The 20096-nt window shown below is 37.7% G+C and overlaps 1 protein-coding gene across 1 annotated transcript in view; it reads right to left on the reverse strand.

The window, feature by feature from the left end:
* Window positions 1-20096, reverse strand: part of crhr1 (corticotropin releasing hormone receptor 1) — a 234512-nt gene that overhangs the window by 32347 nt on the left and 182069 nt on the right. Inside the window, exons 7-11 of the mRNA XM_067412726.1 lie at window positions 9848-9968; window positions 4490-4643; window positions 3484-3544; window positions 378-450; window positions 32-117 (exon numbers count right to left, since the gene is read on the reverse strand). Coding sequence (XP_067268827.1) covers window positions 32-117; window positions 378-450; window positions 3484-3544; window positions 4490-4643; window positions 9848-9968 — 495 coding nt within the window. The remainder of the gene's footprint in view (window positions 1-31; window positions 118-377; window positions 451-3483; window positions 3545-4489; window positions 4644-9847; window positions 9969-20096) is intronic.

Raw genomic sequence — 20096 nt, forward strand, 5'->3', positions numbered from 1 at the left:
GTCTCTGGCTGTGCTGAATAGTCTGTCTTACCTGTACTGAATGGTCTCTGAGGTAGTGGAGGCCCTCAGCTTAGTCATCAGGATCCTCACAATGTTGAAGAGAAAAATGAAGTTAATCTAGAGATGGAAAGAGAGAGAGAGAGAGAGAGAGAGAGAGAGAGAGAGAGAGAGAGAGAGAGAGAGAGAGAGAGAGAGAGAGAGAGAGAGAGAGAGAGAGAGAGAGAGAGAGAGAGAGAGAGAGAGAGAGAGAGAGAGAAAAGGCACTCGATTTTGCACAAATATGAATTATCATCTATATGAAATTACACACATAAATCATGGAAGATATAATAAGGCTTTTGGATGGATGGATATTTATCAAAACTGTGCTGACTTACCAGTAGGACCAGGATCATGGGACCCTGGTAAATATAATCAGTGTAAATGCCGGCCCGCTTCCCAAACCAGCACCTGCACAAAACAGTTAGATCCCTTACTTAATGATGAAGCACCTAAAAGTATTATAAAGTATATATAATATTTTGACCCCATTTCTTCAGACACAGTGTATCTAACATAATTGTGTATCTGTGTAACAATAAAAATGGATTTTGTAGATAATTATTTATTATACTTGCACAATGATTAAAGCAAGTCTCGTAAAGTGATTAAAGAAGATCCACTGTAAAAAATATCTAAAAAGAAGCGTTTCTATATATAGGACGCACGCACACACACACACACACACACACACACACACACACACACACACACACACACACACACACACACACACACACACACACACACACACACACACACACAGACGCACACACACACACACACACACACACACACACACGCACGCACGCACGCACACGCAGCAAGTAAGAGAAGGAAAGTTTATCCCTTGGGAAGATATGCACCAGATTTGTTAATCTTACAGTTTCAGTTGGGTACACGGCATAATCAAGACTGTCTCGGCTGAGTGTGTCAGTTTTACAGGAATGGAGAAACATCTGGCTTTTGGGGATAAGTCTGAATGGCACAATGCTGTTATTTGTGGAGCGCAACCAAAGAGATACACAAACTCATTTTTATTTCAAATGCTTTTCCGGGTCATCTACAGCAGTACTTAAATAGTTACCGCATATGTGTTTTGGGTGATTTTTTTATTTTGTCATGTTTTCAGCAGACTTTCAGACTGACGGCAGAAGGTCTGGACTCTGTCACAGCTTTTATTGGTCAAGGACCGCCCAAGAGGACTTTTGCCTGAATTGTAGCGCAACCACAGTTCGTTTTGTTCCGCGTCATGTTTAGGGGCGTGAAAATGTAAAGTCGATGTCCGTACAATAACAGACATTATGCATCTATAAATTATTCAAGAACTTTGTTCAAGTTTACTGCAACAATGGAGCCACAAACGTCACATACTTTTGAAAATCCACCATTTAGATGATCCTAGTTAGGATGACCATCTTTTGATTAACAAAAACCAGGACACTCTGCCTGGCAATGAGATATTCAAATGATACTGGAAGTTGACTCAAAGATTCCTTATCAAATTTCAATGCATTTAAAGTATGCACCCTCTGTAGGGATGTGAAATTGTTATATTAGGGCCTGGACTCGAAAACAGGACATGTCCCGGGAAAACAGGACCTTTGGTCACCCTAATCCTGGTAAGCCCTCATTGTCACAGTTGTAAGCATGATGGCATTCTTCTTCCATGAGGGAGTTTGGAGTCGTGGCATTTGTTTCCAGGACAGTTTGAGGAAAAAAAAAACTCAACATACACGTCTCACGGACATCCTGTAGAATTCAATCAATCAGATGACGACCTCCAAACTCCTGAAGTGTTTCCAGATATGTGTGCCATATTCATCAGACGTTCAGCCTACAGTCTGTGGGCGTGACGTCTGAGGTTGAGAGATGAATGAATTCACAAAACGGAACACCCTAGAGTTGAATTTGATGTACAGTCTTTGATATTAACAACATAGTCTGTGTAAATGTGTTAGCTACATTTTATTATTAGCATTTAGCATTGCTTTTTCCTTTTTGTTGCAGAGCTGTGAGACATTTTTGGGTCACAACACCCCAGTAGAGAAGTATGGCTCCACAGTACACTGCAGATGTAAGTGAGAAGGAGAATGAAAGAGAATGGATTGATGGATGGATGGATAAAAGGGCACTTTTTACCTTTAAACTATGTATAGACAAGAAGTAAGATTGCTCAATTTAAACTTCATGCTTGAATTGTTGTTAAATGGATATTCTTGAGTGTTACCCGGTGGATGCTGCACATTGGTGGTGGTTGAGGAGATTCCCCCCCATATATATTTAATGTGCTTTGAGTATCCATAAAAGAGCTAAATACATGTAACAAATTACTACAAACTAATTTCTGGCACAAGCATTAAAGAGTCAATCCATCCATCCATCCATCCATCCATCCATCCATCCATCCATCCATCCATCCATCCATCCATCCATCCATCCATCCATCCATCCATCCATCCATCCATCCATCCATCCATCCATCCATCCATCCATCCATCCATCCAAATACACACCCCTCATTTACTTGTGACAGGACAAATAAATGTAAATAAAAAAAGATAAACTACGCTTTTAACATGCATTATTAAAACTATTAGTTGAACATGTAAAATGAAGAAGACACAGTAAATGTGCTGTCGTTTCATATTTTATCTGCAACAATGGTGAACATACAGTATTTTCATATATTACAATAATACCATATTTCATGCACTTAATCCCAAATGTAAAGCCTGGACAATGTACCCCTCTACTCCTATTTAATATATATATATATATATATATATATATATATATATATATATATATATATATATATATATATATATATATATATATATATATATATATATATATATATATATATATATATATATATATAAACATTAAACATTGTTTCTTGGTAAAGTGGCCCATCTTAAGACTAATGAAAATAATGTGAGTTTGAATAGAATGTCCACCCTAATCCATTCTTTTAAAATAAAGATCGTTTGGTTTTATTATAAAGAGTCTTTTAATTTAGTAGATCTATAAACTGTATACATCATGCCTTGACTATTGAATGCTGGGATGTTTACATTAGTGTCCTCATCAATTTCATGAGTATTAGGCATTAATTAGCATCACTCAGAGCACAAAACGCTTCCCTGGCTTTATTGTGGATCGATTGTTCAATGAGCAAAGCCAAGGTAGGTGAAGGAGATAATTGGAGTTAATCTAACCTTTAATTGCTTTGATTGTAAATGAGTTGAGGGAGTTTGTATGTGTAGAGTAAAATGCATTATACAGAGATAAAAGGAAGAAGAAGAAGAAGAAGAAGAAGAAGAAGAAGAAGAAGAAGAAGAAGAAGAAGAAGAAGAAAATGAAAATGAAAATGAAAATGAAAATGAAAATGAAAATGAAAATGAAAATGAAAATGAAAGACAGCTTCAGCAAACTCACTTTTCATTGTCATAGTACAGCTTGCCAATGGCCCATGCCACGATGATTGGGAATGGAATACCTTCAGAGAAAAACAGAGCAAATTTCCACTCACTTACTTTGAAAATCAAAGACATTGTACAAACAGTATAATTGATACTATTAAGGGACTTTGTGATAAATCCTCGGCAATGACTCATTTGCAATGCATTTTTAATGAGGAAAATCCAAGGCTTATTTATTCGCATAATAATTTGCTCATGGTTCAGAAGAGAACCTGATTAAATTGCGGTCCTCATTAGTGTAATTATCTACTACTGTAAATGTCTCTTTTTCAAGTTATTAATCGACAGTAACTTAATCACTGGTGTATTTCAAAGGCAACATAAAACGGACCTTATTTGCTTTCTTAGTTCATTTAATGCACAATTCTGATGTTGCTGTGTTTGTCTGCTTAACCTTTGATCAAAACTACTGGTTACGCTTTATTTTGATAGTCCACTTTAGACATTCTACTAACTATAAGTAACTTTGCAACTACATGTCAGCTAACTCTCCTTAGAGTATTAGTAGACTGTCAGTAGACTGGTAGGTTATGGTTAGGTGTTAGGGTTCGGGTTCGGGTTAGTAGAATAAATTGAATTGTAGTTGCCAATTTACTTATAGTCAGTAGAATGTCTGTTGGAGAACCGACAAAATAAAGTTTTAGTAAATATTAATCAGACAGTCTACAAATACTCTAATGACAGTTAGTTGACATGTAGTTGCAATGTTACTTATAGTTAGTAGAATGTCTAAAGTGGACTATCAAAATAAAGTGTTACCAAACTACTTTCCTCTTTCAATGATGTCTTAAATCCATCCCTACATATGCTGTGACACTAATTCTTTAGATTATGGAAGTAATATGGGTTGTGTGTTTAGAGTTTTTTGTTCATTTTAAAGTAAACACACATGTTCGGGGTCATTCCATGAACAGGTGAATGATCCAAAAACTCGATCATTTCATGCATTATGGGATACTTACACCAGCCTATACAGATGAACATCCATTTCCTCAGTTTGTCTGTGGAGTATGTCAGTACTATGGCTGTGTGTAGATAGCAGCCCTCTCCAAACATCCAGAAGAAGTTGGTCACATGGAAATAATTATACGCTGCTGTGACGAGCCTGCACCAGATCTGAGAGCGATGAGAGAAAGACAAATTAAGTTAGATGTTTAGAAACTGTCCTAAATTGTGCCCTAAGAGATCACCATGCCACTTCTTATAAACAGTCTCTGTTTTTAACGCTTTTATTTAAAAAGCTTAAGGAAATGAAATCTTATGTGTACATATGTGTGCGTGGAATGTCTACTCTTTATGACTGAAGCTGAGTTCAAACGCCAGACAGGGGATAAAACCTTTCAACTCCAGAAGAAGGGACATTACAAGTGGGTAGACCGAAATGGGGGTCTGAAACGAGGCCCCAGGATAGAACAGATTTAGATAAAAGTACGATGAAAGCCAGCGGGTTATCACTTCTCATGACAGGACTATCGGAAGTATAATTCCTCTTAGGATATATTACAGATGGTCTTATCTGAATATGATGTCTTTAAGGTTTGCAAAAGTAGTGGGATTTGGTGCATTTCAAAAGCAATGGGACTTTTAAATAAAACAAACAAAACACACAGTGCATCTCTAAAGTAATTGTTTATCTGTGTAATAATGTAAAGGGATTTGGAGATAATTATTTATTATTCTTGCACAATGATTCTTGTGGTACAAACACTGAACGCAACAATTAAAGTGCATCTATCACTTATTTACACAGAAACACAATTGAAAACAATGCAGAAGGTTAACTGCAACTCAAATCATAAGGTTTCATATTGTTAGATTATTTTTGTTGTTAGTAAATATTATAGGCAAATGAATCAATCTCTTAATGTGAAATGTATTAGACTGATTTCTGAAGGACAATGTGACACTGAAGACTGGTAGCCTGACAGACCCACATCAAGATGTTTGGTCAGGAAACTCACCATTGACAGCTCAATCCGAGGGGCGGGATAAACGGTTATCTTTCAAATTCCCTCTGCACGCGATGGGATAGCAATCAACCAACCAACCAGAGCAACGTGAAGTGGAGCTCATTGATAGATTAAATTTTCGCCATATCCGGTCAGCAAAACTCCGGACACATCTTCCCTTTTTAAGAATGACTTCAGTGCCCTTTTTTGTTCTTTTCTCAGAGAAAAGCTTAACTTCAAGTCTTTTAGAGTAGCGACCAAAGCCGATTCAAAAGACCGCCGTTCGCCAGTTTCTGTGTTTACTAGTAGCACGCAAGCGCAACTCTTCCGGCATCATGTTAAGCCCCGCCCACCGACTCTATACACTGGGAAACAACGATTTCATCAAAGTCTGTAAGATTTTACATTCTAGTCTGTAAGACTGTACATTTTAATATTAATAGACTAAATATAAAGTTAGATGCCAGATATATTTTTTTAACATGAAACTTGATTTATTTATTTTATTTTTAGAGAGATAGATAAGTCACTGTACCATGAGTCTTAAAACAAAACATCAGACAACCAAACTAAATAATATGTTATTTACTTGAGGTTCTGACAAAATTTTCTATTTAGTGTTATAAATAAGTATAATTATAAATGTCTAAAATGTTATAAATTAGTCTATTCAAAATATATATATAGTCATTTAAATCAGTTTATTATGTAAAACTATCCTGAATGAAGACTTTTCCAGAGTTCCAGAGCTTTTGAACGATTCAAAATCATTTTAACAGTCACAGTGTCGCTGCAGGCTGTTTCTAATGTGTGTGGATTAAAGAAACCCCAATAATGTGATATTTAGCCCCAGGAATGTGAATTTTAGCAGGGGAACTCCGCCAAAACAAACAAACTTTTATTCCCAGAAAACCCCCCGAAACACGACTGGTTTGCTTTGATGAGTCAGCGAAGTTCCAGCTGATGTGGGGAAGAAATGGTGTTCGCTTTATTTCACTGCGGGATTGTCTGTAAAAAATCTCACAATGCTATTTCTTCTATATTGGATCTGACAGGAGGAATGGTGCAACACACTTATGTGAGTAAAACATGTTTTTTTATATGTAATAGTATTGCATTGTTATAGATCGTTTTGCTTATGTGTACGTGTCAGAACAGAACATACCTTTAGCACGCTTGCAAAGCCCAACAGGCTCATTGTAAATCTCATTCACTCCATTCACATTCCTTTCACTCTCATTATAGTTGTTCACTCTCTCTGGACTTAATATTTGAACGGCGTGCGCGTATGTGCATGTGTGTGTGCGCGGTTCACGCAAATATCAAACGACTGTGCGGGCTATGTAATACAAAAATGATAGTTCAATCAATCGCGGGTGGATGAGAAATAAATCATTGTGTTTGTTTGATAAAGACGTACTTGAATCATTCCGGTTGCTGCTTTCAAAACAAACCCTCCCTCATGTGAACTTAACTGACAGGGGAATAGATATGACAGGAGCTGAAGATCATTAAATATGCAAATCTTATCCAATCCTAGTTGTGGGCGGTTACTTCCAAGTCTCCAGTGCGCCACGCCCATCAAAACCCAGCGTTCAAGAAAAAGCCTCAAAATCAGTATAGAAAATAGCATATTACTTATTAGTTATGATGTTTTTGAATGTAAAAAACACACAAAGTCATTAGTTCAGACAACAGTACAACAGTATAAAAAAAATAAAATAAAAAAAAGCCAGTTCATGACACCTTTAATCTAGGTTGCTGCAACATCTGTGTTTATATCCGGATTACAAACATTTTATCCCAGAAATGTGGTTATTATGTTTGTAACAGAAATAGCAATACTGTGTAGTTGAATAACTTAAATGATTAACAAGACTTTACAAGCTTAAATGACTGCTGCTTCCTTTGCTTCAGCGGCAACGTAAATGAAAGTTTAAATATTTCGGTGTGATTGTCATTTTAAAGCTTATCATTGTCATAATGGAATCATTGTCATTTAGGAATAGGCTGGATCGTGCGTGTGTTTGAATAGACATTGATAGACTTTTAATGATTAATCATGCATCCACATATAGCCTATAGCCTATGCATTTTTGTAAGTCATATTTGTACCAAAATTGTATCAAAATTAAAGCCCCCATGCTTCCGAAATCAATGGGTTAGGATGAAATGCATGCAGTTTTGTTTTCAACTGCTAGAGGGCCAAAAGTTGCATAGGGTACTTTAAGCATCACATGAATATATTACATTTAAAATATTAAAACAGTTATTTTAAATTGTAATATTTTTTCACAATATTCTGATCAAATAAGCTGCCTGGTTGAGAACAAAATATAGCAATCTCACTGTCCCCAAGCTTGTCAACGTTTGTATACGGTTTATTTTCATAAACACATATAAATTTAAACAAAAGTGATTAAGAAACCAACAGACAGAATAATTAAAAAAAAACGAAGAAAAAAAAAACCGTGAATGACAGAAATGTTTAACTGACAGTATGATAGTACTACTGCAGCTGGACGAAAAAGTTGAGATGCTTTTGACATTTGCAAGAGACGTTCTAGTACAAAAGGGCTTTGGTGTGTGTAAGGGCCCTGTTTAATCCTTTGTTTTGGCCATATTTCATCCCTGAGCTCTGTCAAATTGTTGTCTCACGAGAAGATAAAAAAATCTGTCACTCTCGGCTCAAGATTGAAGTTTACAGCCGTGAGTTATGACTGATGTGGGAATTCAAGTGTCACTGAAAGATTATAAACTTCCCGACCTGCAGTTACTCAATGAAAGGGGTGACTTCTTTTACAATCTGTAGGAGAAAGCGAAATCTCAGGCTAACACTTATATCAGCCTTATGGGCTTGAGAAACTATTGTAGACTCATTTAGTCGAGGCATTAATCAGTGAGCTAATAGTCCATAGACCATTGCATGTGTTATGTGGTAACGACAGTACTTCAACATGTGAAACAGTGGGAAAATATGAAAAACTCCTTCAATCATAAAGCCTTTTAGCTCTCATAAGTACTTCTGAAGAATTGTATAACCCTCTTCCATAATAGGCCCCCCTGGTGTGACAGGAATTTAGGACCTTGTAGAGATTATAAGCTTCTGTAGGATTCTTATTGCTAATTTTGCAGTTATTTACTGAACAAGGCCTTTCATTAACTGGCACTGCGTAAATTCTCCACAAAGTGACACTTCTTACAATAAATGTGTAATTTTGTGCTATAAAACTCAATGAAAAGCAGTTGGCTCTGACTTCCTAAACCGATGCATCTGGTACATACAACAAAAAATACAATGCAAAGCTCAACCTCGTTAAGCGAAGCGGATCGAATAAGTCAAGATGTTCTTTGTATAAACCACAAGGCAGCTGGGACCACAGGCTTGAACCATAATTGTAGCAATTCAAAAAGAGTGTAATGACATTGCTTATTTATACAATTTTATTCACAGTTACACAGCCTCCAGCACTCCATTCTGTCCAAGAAGGCTAATTTTATTTCATCCAGACAGATCAATGGTTAGCATTTGTCCACACACAATTTCTTATCACTTTTCAACATCTCAGTGGAGCTTTACTTAAATGGAAGCTATGAGAATTAGGCCACCGCTGTCTATATACAGACCTGGAGGAATGTATAATAACCACTTCCGCCTGAAAACACCTTTCAACTTTTTGTCTCCTTTTTAAGTTTCTCTCTAGGGGAGTTCAGAGGTAGAACTAATGTGCTACAGTGCAAAATCTTAGCGTGAAGCGGCAATTAGGTCGTCCCTTGCATAAAATACAGATAAATGGGTAAATTATGCTTTGGCAACAGCAAAAGATAAGTATCAAGGACAAACATGCTGGAATCGAACTCTGATACCATGTGCATCATAGAGTCTGCTGTAGAAAGACTGTAGGAAGATCCCTTTGGGACTGATATTGAAATGGCGATAGATGAATTAATTTCTCGACTCAGATGGGATGATTAAGGAAGCGCAGAAATGTGGAGGGTAATTAATTCTCAGGGACGCATAGTGGATGATCTGTTTGCATTCCCACCCAAAACACTGTCACACAGCAGAACACAATAGTGTCAAAGTTACTTTTCCATATCTGTTATGAGTGCAGAAACGGAGACCCAGGTGACAGCTTTTCAATGCCATTAATAAACTTGTGTTTGTTGACATGTTTGGCAACAGAATGAAGGAGTAACAGTGGGTAGAAGAGAGAGAAATAGTGAGAGCGGACAATGGATTGCACAAAAGATCGGGCGTGCATGCATTGTGAGAAAGAACAACGGATTATGTGTGCACCGGTTGTGTATTTTGAAAGGAAAGGTAATAGGAGAAGGACAGAATATTTGTCTTCGTATGTGTTTACTCACCACGTTGCTCTCATGCACCTCTGGATTCATGGTGAGCTGGACCACAAACCAGGTGGCATTTCGCAGGATAAATGCCGTAATCAGGTTCCAGTGGATGATATTTCGCAGACACCGGATACTCCTGAGAATCGAGGGGAAGGAAAGATGGATAGAAAGAGTTAAGATGTTAGATGAAAATCTCCTCTTATCAAGGCATTTAGTTGTCTTTTTCACAGGGTGTGAATACACTCGCAGCGTGACTTCATGTTGTTGTATTGGTAGATCCATTGTGCCTTCGAGTTTCCTCAGCATGCAGTCCCATCAGAGCCCATTATGTTTATCTTTAAATGGCACACCAACTGTGTGAAGCGATTGCATCTTCAAGTACGCATCGTTTACATTCAGAACTCCTATGATGTATACAAAGGGTGTATAATCCAAAACGGTCAAAAAATGATCTAGACTTTCTGTGTAGCACAAAATACATATTTTGAAAAATGACGCTTGCCAAACAGTTTTGGTGCCCATTGAATTCCATTGTATGGGACAAAAAAACACTAACACATTTCTCAAAATATCTTCTTTTATGTTCCACAGAAGAAAGAAAATCATGCATGTTTGGTAAAAAATGACCAAACTTTCATTTTTTTTTTGGGAGGGCAAATTGTCCCTTTAACAATCACATCTTCACAGCGGAAATGTGTTCTTTTCCCATCGTTACAATTTTGGTGTCAGAGTAATAAAAGCATTGAAAAATGGGTTGGTACTGAAAACCATATTAAACATGGTGCCTAACAGTCCTTCACTGTGTGTTTTATACTGCAGAAAATGCCTCAAGAGAGCATTTCAGCATTTTACAACAGGTTTCCTGCTTCTGAAAGGCTTCATGACGCTGCTATAATAAGCAACACACTAAACTGGCAGTTGGGATAGTGTCAATTTGGAGCGGGTCAAGAAGTTTAGGGCTAACTCGATGCACTTTGAGTGAACTTGGCTTTCAGACTGACTGCCCCGATTTGTGTCATCAAGCGCTGAAAGGTTTTGCCCTAATGGAAATCACAGTCGGAAAGGCTAAAGATTATTTTCTGAACAATATTCCTTGTTTAATGTTCTATGTGTGGCGAAATAGAACGGCAGCAAGATGCATTTCTCTGCAAGCTTCTATTTTTAACAACACATCTGCTTAATAAATGTATCAGCTGTTTTGTTTTTACTTTTGCCTTGCAATAGAACATCTGAAAGAGAGTTTGTTATTGAATGACCTTTATTTGGCTTCAGGAACTTCCCAGATATATTTGACAACAACTGGGGCGTCATACTGCTTTTTTACTTGAGGGGGACTTCTTTGCCAGTTCTGACTGAACTTTGTGCTGTGGCAATATAAAACATGATCAGGATTTCAAAACAAAACAAAACAGCAAAAAAATGTATAAGAAAAAGGACTAGTTAGGAGTATTCCAGATAGCAATACCTTGCTCAAGGTATACTGGTTCCAAAAAAACGTGTCCGTGAGTACGTTTAAACTCAGAGTATGTTCCTGGTTAACACACAAGACATTCTCAACAGAGAAACAAATTCGATGAATCACTTTTTTTTTCTTTTTCGGACGCAAAACTAAGAAAAAGCGCACCTCCTTCTTCTTTTGTTTAATGGCGATTTACATAACCTACTTAGTGCACATCGCCACCTATTTGGTGGTTGTGCAATAATGTTTCACTGAGAATGAGGATTATATTGTTTGTCTGATACTAATTAACTGAGTAAAGTTGCATGTGTGAGATGACAATAAAATAAATAATACATATATTTGAATGAATATGTAAACATTACCTTGTTATAATAGTGCTTTAGGATTAATATAAAGACCTAATATTGTATATTACACAACTGTAACTATATAACAAGTTTAGTTATATTAAAGCAGCACTTGGCAACTTTTGCTCTCGGGGTCCCCCTACAGTTGGGAAAAAATAATGTCCTCAACTACTGTCGTAAGCTCTGTCATCCTACAACAGGGGATGCCATCGCGCATGGATTTGTTGACATGACAGCCCTGATAGCCCTGAACTAGTAATGTGGTCGTTTCATAACCCGTGTACCCCGTATGTCTATTTAATGGTCGCGGGTGCGGGGCGGGCCAAATAACTTCATAAAAGCGGGTTGGTGCAGCACTAACAGTTCCCCTGAACACTGCAGGAGTTCACATGCAGGTGTTCTTCTGGCGTCGCGTGTGAAATGTCTTCATCCCAGGTACAGTCAGTGGCATATGTTTCAGCATGTCATATGAATATAATTTCATGTTTTATTTTTTTTCAAACGCCAAATAATCACGATGCTCACGTTTACAAGCCAGTGTCATTATAGTAGTCTATTGGTTACCGTTTTACAGAATCTATATGATACTTCAGTTCAATGTTTGAGTGGTAGCTCACCGTAACAAGCATGACAGCATCGGTCGGGCACGCCTCCTTCAGCTCACGCCGACGAGCAAACGCTGGTCACATGTTGTTCCTCGTCCTGCCTTTAATCCCATCACTTCTTCGTTCCCTCTTATTGCTTTCCTCCAACAAAACCTTTTCTTTCTTATTTGTCTGTGCTGCTTCGGACATGACTATATTATCCGACGAACAAAGTTGGGCTCGCACATCCGAATTTAAGGAAGTGTGGGTGTTGGTGGAAGTGACGTATATGCCGTAAAGCAGTCGAATTTTGTAGTTCTTTTTTTTCTCGGGTTACTACCCGAAACCCGAAGTTTAAAAGTACGATTAAAAACGATACAGACCCCATCAAGCTATGGCAGACGTGTCGTTCAACCTATTGTAAGCCGATGTATCATCACAAGAGTCTTGAAAATATATTATGAAGGTTAAAAAGTTACCTAGTGTTGCTTTAATATAACTATATTCATTATATAACATGCATCTGAATACCTCTTAAGCAAACTGACTCTGGAATATAACCTGATGTGTTAGTCAAGTTTAGAATGCAAGAAGACTAGGGTTCAAAACCCGACCAAACATTTTCTGAAATGAATTTAAAATCGCTTTTGAACGTGACAGTCAGTGATGATGCATTTTCACGCTTTCACGGTGTGTGTTTTAAATGACCCTCTTGTTCTGCTTCCTTTTTATCTTTTTAAGTTACTGCATAAATAACAGAAGTGCGACTCAAAGGTCAGCTTGCCTGTGATATCAGCTTTAGGCTGGAGCTGGTATTTACAACTGACCAACGACCAACAGTGACCTCCAAATCAAAGCCGTCATCATTATTAGATAAGCAGCAAAACTTCCCAGAACAGAAGAATAAAATAATAACTTACAGAAGCATAGACATGTATAAGTAAACTCTTAGGGCAGTTTCTCACTGCGACAAACGAACACAAAGTGGAACAAAAATCAATAGAAAACCATTAAGAACTGTTTTAATCATGTAACAGCCAAAAATGAGGGGAAAAAAGCGCCACTAGCCGTAAGAAAAATGCAACTTCCATTGAAAAGGATAGACGGGTTGGCGCAGTCATTTTCATAATGATCCCCTTAGACATTTACCAGTAAATATGGAGCACTGGGGTTTATTCCTTTCTCTGGAAATGTTAACCTGTGAAGGGTTAAGTGATGATAAATAGATACATGGCGCTGATTTTACATCACTTATTTCACCAAGTTGATCATATATCATTGATTAGTTTATGTTCCACTAGCTGCTGGACAGGAGCATAATATTGTCATCAATGTTAATGCCCATACAAGCTGATTAATATCCATCTTTCACTCTCTCTATGAACTTCTGACCTCTTTTCCAATTAACTCTGACAGCTCAAAGGAAACAAATGTAAAACAGAGAGATGGGAGACCAATCAAAAAATTTGTCAGTTTCATGTTGTTGTCTCCAACCAATAACTTTTCCTGTCAATTGACAAAGAAATGGGATTTTAAATCACATATAATCATATATATAACAGTGTATCACATAGTGATTTAAAATCCCATTTCTTTGTCAATTGACAGGAAAAGTTATGCATATTTTTGCACAATGCATATTTTTGTAAATATCAAACTGATGCATTCCACGTTCACTACAGAGCTATAAACACATTTGCGCTTGCTCAGGCAAACACACAAATCCCATAAACACACAGTTAGCAGTTGCGCAAGTTGTGCATTTGTGTGTCATCTCAGCAGGAAGATGCTAGTCATGAGGAAATTCATTTATTGCAAGGGATGCAAGGAAACAAATGATGACATTGCTCAGCACCAAAGCCTTTGTCTCTCTGCCTGTGCATCTCATTAGAAGATCAAACTTAAAAAGAAAACAGCATCAGCGTGAGAGGCTTATGAGAGGCAAAGTCTTTCTCAAGCATTTCCTTACTAAACGTTTTTATTAAAAAATGCTAGAGTCTGCAATTACATGCTTGAATTATAGACGGGCCCAGGAGGCAGGCCGTTTTCACCCTTTCCAATAGGGGAACATCTACACTCTGTGATCGGCAACCGGTAACGCCAAAACGTAACAGCAATAATATCTGGCCTGCGTCCGTAGCCAGATTATTTTGATAGCGGTTGGTTCTGAAATAGATCTGTCATGACAGCAACAGTTACTCTCAATCAGCACGCTCCACTCACTTGCTCACAGCTCAAGTGAATGTTGCACTCATGATCCGCTCATGCTCACCGGTAAAACTGTGTTCACTCAAAAATCCTGCTCCGACATGAAATTTCTCTATAGCACATTGCACTTTATTTGTAGCCACTTAAAAGGATAATAATAATTTGTTTTATATTTATATTGATTATGAACAGTGAACCCCATTAAAAAATATGCACAATATGTAGGAAGACATGGGGTCAGTGGGTCAGACATGGTTTTGACCACTTCATTAATTTTTGCTTTGTAAAAAGCCTTTCTTTAAAGTGAGTTTAGTTTTGTATAAATTGTATCTTAATTTTAATCAATGTTTGTCTTCAACCAATTGGCTGGATTTTATAAATAAGAAGCAAATTTAGCAGACAATATAATCGTGGCATGGAGGCACCTGCGCGATTACTTGCATTGGGGGCGTAAATTATCATAAATTAACCAAAACTCAGCATGTGCTGAGGCTACTTGCCTCACAGACATGAGAAATATGTTGCTTGAAATATCTACTTTTAAACTACACAATTCAAAACCAAAAAGAAATAGGCCACTCTCTGATTATGTCATGCGTATGAAATGTGCATTTCTCTCTTGGCGCACTCACTGCGGAGATGGCGAGTCAGCACTGACACAGAAAAACACTAGTTTATTAATAAATTATTAAAATGGCTCCTTGCTATTTTTGACACATTCATAATAATTACTTTTGCTGGTTGTTGTTGTTAAGCTTTATGCGTGCACTTGAGTGCACAATAGGCAAACTGCCTATATACCCTCCAGTATATGTAAGTAAATAAATTAAAGGTGCCCTAGAATGAAAAACTGAATGAACCTTGCCATAGTTAAATAACAAGAGTTCAGTACATGGACATCACATACTGTACAGTGAGTCTCAAACCCCATTGTCTTCTCCTTCCTATGTAAATCTTGTTTGTGAAAAACAGCATGGAAAAACAGGCGATTATTAACATAACGCCAACTGTGACGCTATCGCTGGGATACTTAATATGTATGCCCCCAACATTTGCATGCCATGTAATGTTAATCGACAGGCGGAACTGAACAGCTGAATCATCGGGAGTTCAGAAGGTAAACAAATGTTACGCGAGGATAGCGAAAATGGCAGATCATGGAAATAAATGTCATGTTCCAGGCTGTGCAGGGGATGTGAGAACTTTTCATAGCTTTCCCAAAGATAAAAAAATGTCAACAGTCATGGTTAATGTTTATTTACAATCAGATACCGCAATAGTTTAATTCAAAGTTGTTTGTTTGCTCGCCCATTTCACCATGGACAGTTTTTGTAACATTGGACAATATCAAGTAGGATTCGCTCAGCGTCCGGTACTGAAGAAAGGGCCGATTCCAACAATATTCCTGCAAGCAATAAGTAGTGATTTTATCCACTTCTTGACTGATGAAACCATTTCTGATTAAATTGAAAGTTTCTTAGTAAGACAACATTAACAATAAAATCCCTGTGTTGTCTAGATTCAACGCAAGATGCTAGTAAAATAACAATTGGAAACTCCAAGTAGCTCACATAACAGTTTGTCAAATGACAAAGGTTAATATTATTTCCTGGCAGTGTTGTCGTAAAATACAACAGTAGATACATATGTCGATCCTTTTTGACAGATTGAAATCTAAATTAGCCTATATTTCATCATTAACTCATAACTAAGAAGCTAACTACGTTTTTATTACTACTATTTAGTTGCTTACAGATCGCTCACTCGATCCTTGTAGCTAACGTCACCTTCTCCACCATCTAAGTTAAACGATAGTCATTTGACAAGGCTTCTAGTCAATTTGTTAAATAAATATACATTTCTGAGAACTGAAGTATGATTATTTTGCAGCTGGTGAGTATTAAACATGACACTGACTATTTGAGCGGTTTCTACATTACTTTGTTTGGCTAAATAAATCGACCGTCACTGAGTTGTGCAGTGAAACAGCCAATCAGAGCAGAAATCTGCATTAATATTCATGACCCTTCAAAATAAGGCAAAAACAGAGAATTACATCCTAGGGAGGATTTCTAGGGTTGTAAATGGAACTGTAAAACTGTATCTGGACATTTTTTGACCTTAAATAAGCCACATACCCTCTATGTAGATATCAGAGAACAATTTAAAATACTGTTTCAAACCATTCTAGGGCACCTTTTATATAAACTAATGGCTAATGGCTTAAATAAAAAACAACTTTTGACTGTGGTAGCCTTACTTATTTCACATATTTTCGAGCCAGCATGTCCAGCATGAGACCAGCATGTCTCAAAGGGCATTCTGGGTTGAGCAAGCGATGCTAAGCTGAATAAGCTCCGCACACATGACCTATATGAAATATGTATGAAGTTTTTAGTATGAAAAAACTAACAGTGAACCACTGAAACAATTGCTTGTAACACGGGGCCTCAGCACCAACATGTGAACAGCAAAGCAAATTCAAGTTCCTTTTTATCAATAAGATTGACAAGACAATCAGCAAAAAAGGTGCCATGCTTCATCTCGTGGTGCTGTCTAATATTATATTCTTTGCAAATAGCGACAAATTCGTTGCAGATAAGACACACAGGCTTTGCATTCACAAAACTTGGTAGGATGAATGCATAGTTGTCTTTCAATTCTTCTTCGCTTTCCTCTTATCAATTTTATTATATTGATTTTAACTTTCCTCTTTAGACCCGTTGATAGTGCCATTTTCTCTCACCTAACCAGCTAGCTTAAATGTTAATATCACTGCACAAGACGTAATAGTGTACCTCCAGCACACAAAGAATGATAAAAAAATGCAATTATACGTAATGCCAAGGAATTGTAACAGAAAGACAGACAGATGGAATGCAGACCTCCTAAACAGGTACATTTTATAAACCGGTATAAACATCCATTCAGCAGTAATGGTAACAAATCAAAGTGATGAGATGTCTTGAAAGTGACATCGGAGAGTGGATCCATTAGATGTCTTACATAAAGATAAAAAGTATCCCTGAATGTTCCTTGTAAAAGCCTCTCTCACACAGACATGGAGTCACTATTCTTCAAGATCCTCCACCTAAACATACGAGACGAAACAACATTTCTCATCTGAATGCTCTACCTCAGCTAATTATTTTGACTGTTTGTCAGATTGTACAGCAAGATCAAGGTACTGAAACGACATTTTGTTTGAGAAGGGATATAAATAAACTCCCGTCTATCAAAACTATCTGCAATAAACATGGCGGGGAGAAAGCCATCTGACATCTGGAGGATGGATGGGTGGGTTGTGAAAATGATGATGCAATTTTCCTTGTGACAGATGGGAAGGCGCGCCGTCTTCTGAATGGTAATCGCCAGCTTCAGAGATTTATGAAGAAGAGATTAAATGAGACTTGACATCTAAACTCAAGTCATCACTGATGTTTTTGAATAGTGCCTCTGATTTATAATTGCATATTAAAGGTTATCTGCCTGAGCAGCAAATGTGCTGTCAAGCTTTCTCATTTCATACCCCCCCCCCCCCCCCCAATTTGATTATAAATTTTACAGTTAGAGCTGTCAATTTAATACATTCATTTAGTACAATTAATTATATAAAAACAACGCAAAAAATACAAAAAAATAGTCTATTACCCAAAAAATAAAATAAAATCGACCTACTGAAGGGGCCAGTGAATGTCTTTTGTGTGTAAATACAGTTGCGGTCATAATTATTGGCCTCCTTTGTATATGAACTAAGAAGCCTGTAAAAATTAATCTGTATCCTTTTGATCTTTTGCCAAAAATTTACAAATGTTTACCTTTTACCAAGAGACCAGAGACCATTCCTCCAAACGGAATCTCTCCAGATCCTTGAGATACCCAGATCCATGCTGCTGCTTCTTCTCTTCAGTTCAGCGACTCATTCTCTATAGGGTTCAGTTCAGGAATCTAGGAAGCTTCATTTTGTGCTCAGTGACCCTTTTTTTTGGGGGGGGGGGGGGTTGTTTTGGAACGTTGTCCTTATGGAAGACGAAACCACAGCCCATTATAAGATTGCTAGCAAAGGCCATCAGTTTATGTTTTTTTATCTGTTGGTATTTGCTAGAATCCATGATAGCATGTATCTGAACAGGATGCACAGGACCTCCAGCAAAAAAATAAAATAAAAATACCCACACCATTAAAGATCTAGCAGTATATTTAACTGAGGCATGGGGCACTTTTTATCTGTTACACCAAACCTATATAGTAGGTTTTCGGCCAAAACATATTTTTTTTTTTGTTGTCTCATCTGACCATATGTTCTGAGAAAATGAATTATACATGCAAAAAGAGTTGAAAAGGAAAGTTGAGTGAGGAAAAGAAGTGTTCAATTCTAGCTTTACTAGCAGAGGGATACAGTGAGCGTCGGGTTGCTTCCATCCTTAAAATTTCAAAGACGGCGGTTTATAAGAACAAGTTCAAGCAGCAGACATTGGGGACAACAAAGCTACAGACCGGCAGAGAGTGAAAATGACTATCCATTGTTCCAGCAAGGCTGGATTCGGGCAGATTTGTCTTTGTGAAGGAGACATAGTTGTGATTCTTCTATGTTTCTTGATTAAGTGTCAGTTGTTTATCAGATGCTTCTCCAAAAAAATTGCTTAGGAGAAAATTGCTTAGGAGAAACAAATATAGACGCAATGAGAGATGTCTAAGAAAGTCAAAACTGAAATTGTGGTGAGAGAAGCTTGGAAAATCTCTTTATTGTCTAAATTAGGTGTCAGCTTTGTCTTCCCATGTTTCTCCTAAAATCCATTAGGAGAAATACGAGTAGACACAACTGAGACATTAGAAATATCTGAGTCTTAATTGAGATTCTTATTTAGCTCTTGTTGTAGTATCAGCAATGTCTCAGATGTTTCTCCTAAAATCCATTAGGAGAAATAAGAGTAGACACAACTAAGAGTAGACACAACTCTAGAGTAGAGTGCAAAATGAGAAACAAGAAACATGGGTTCCCTTTCAGTCGGTCACGTTCGACGTACGTCAGAACTGAACCGACGAATGGGATCTTACTTTAGAGACCAATCCTACTTCGAGCATCTAACAACGAGCCAATGAAATTTGGCATGCGATCACGCATTCCACGCTCCGCCCCGCAGCGCGGGTATAAAACAGGAAGTGGAATGATAGATCAGCGCTTTCTACTTCGGAGCCGAGCAGTGCTTACTGTTTCCTACGAAGAGTGTCTGACTACGAGTCAAAGAGTGTTGAGTGAGAGAGTCTGCCAGTGCGGGTGATACGGCGCGTCAGTGAGAGACCGTCTGATCAGTGATCAAGCGATCTAAAGGAGCTTGTTGGTTCGCTGAGCGTTTCCCATACAAACTGTTGGTTCACTGAGCGTTTCCCATACAAACTGTTGGTTCGCTGGGCGTTACACAGACACAAATACACGTCACTGAGAGCTCACACAGGCTTGCAGAACGAACTGTGTGGAGCCGCGGTCATCTCCCTGAGTGCTTCAGCACACTAAAAGAGCAGCTTTCCATTCACAAAAGAGCAACACGGTTTGACCCTGCGTCTTTTTCAAGATGTCATTCAAACCGTGTATTCCTGGTATGCAACTGTTTCCTGTCCTCTTTGACGGCCACGAGCGCATGTGAGATTGCGATCGTGGGTGA

The sequence above is a fragment of the Pseudorasbora parva genome, chromosome 2, assembly GCF_024679245.1.
Source record: "Pseudorasbora parva isolate DD20220531a chromosome 2, ASM2467924v1, whole genome shotgun sequence".
In the NCBI taxonomy this organism is placed as follows: Eukaryota; Metazoa; Chordata; class Actinopteri; order Cypriniformes; family Gobionidae; genus Pseudorasbora; species Pseudorasbora parva.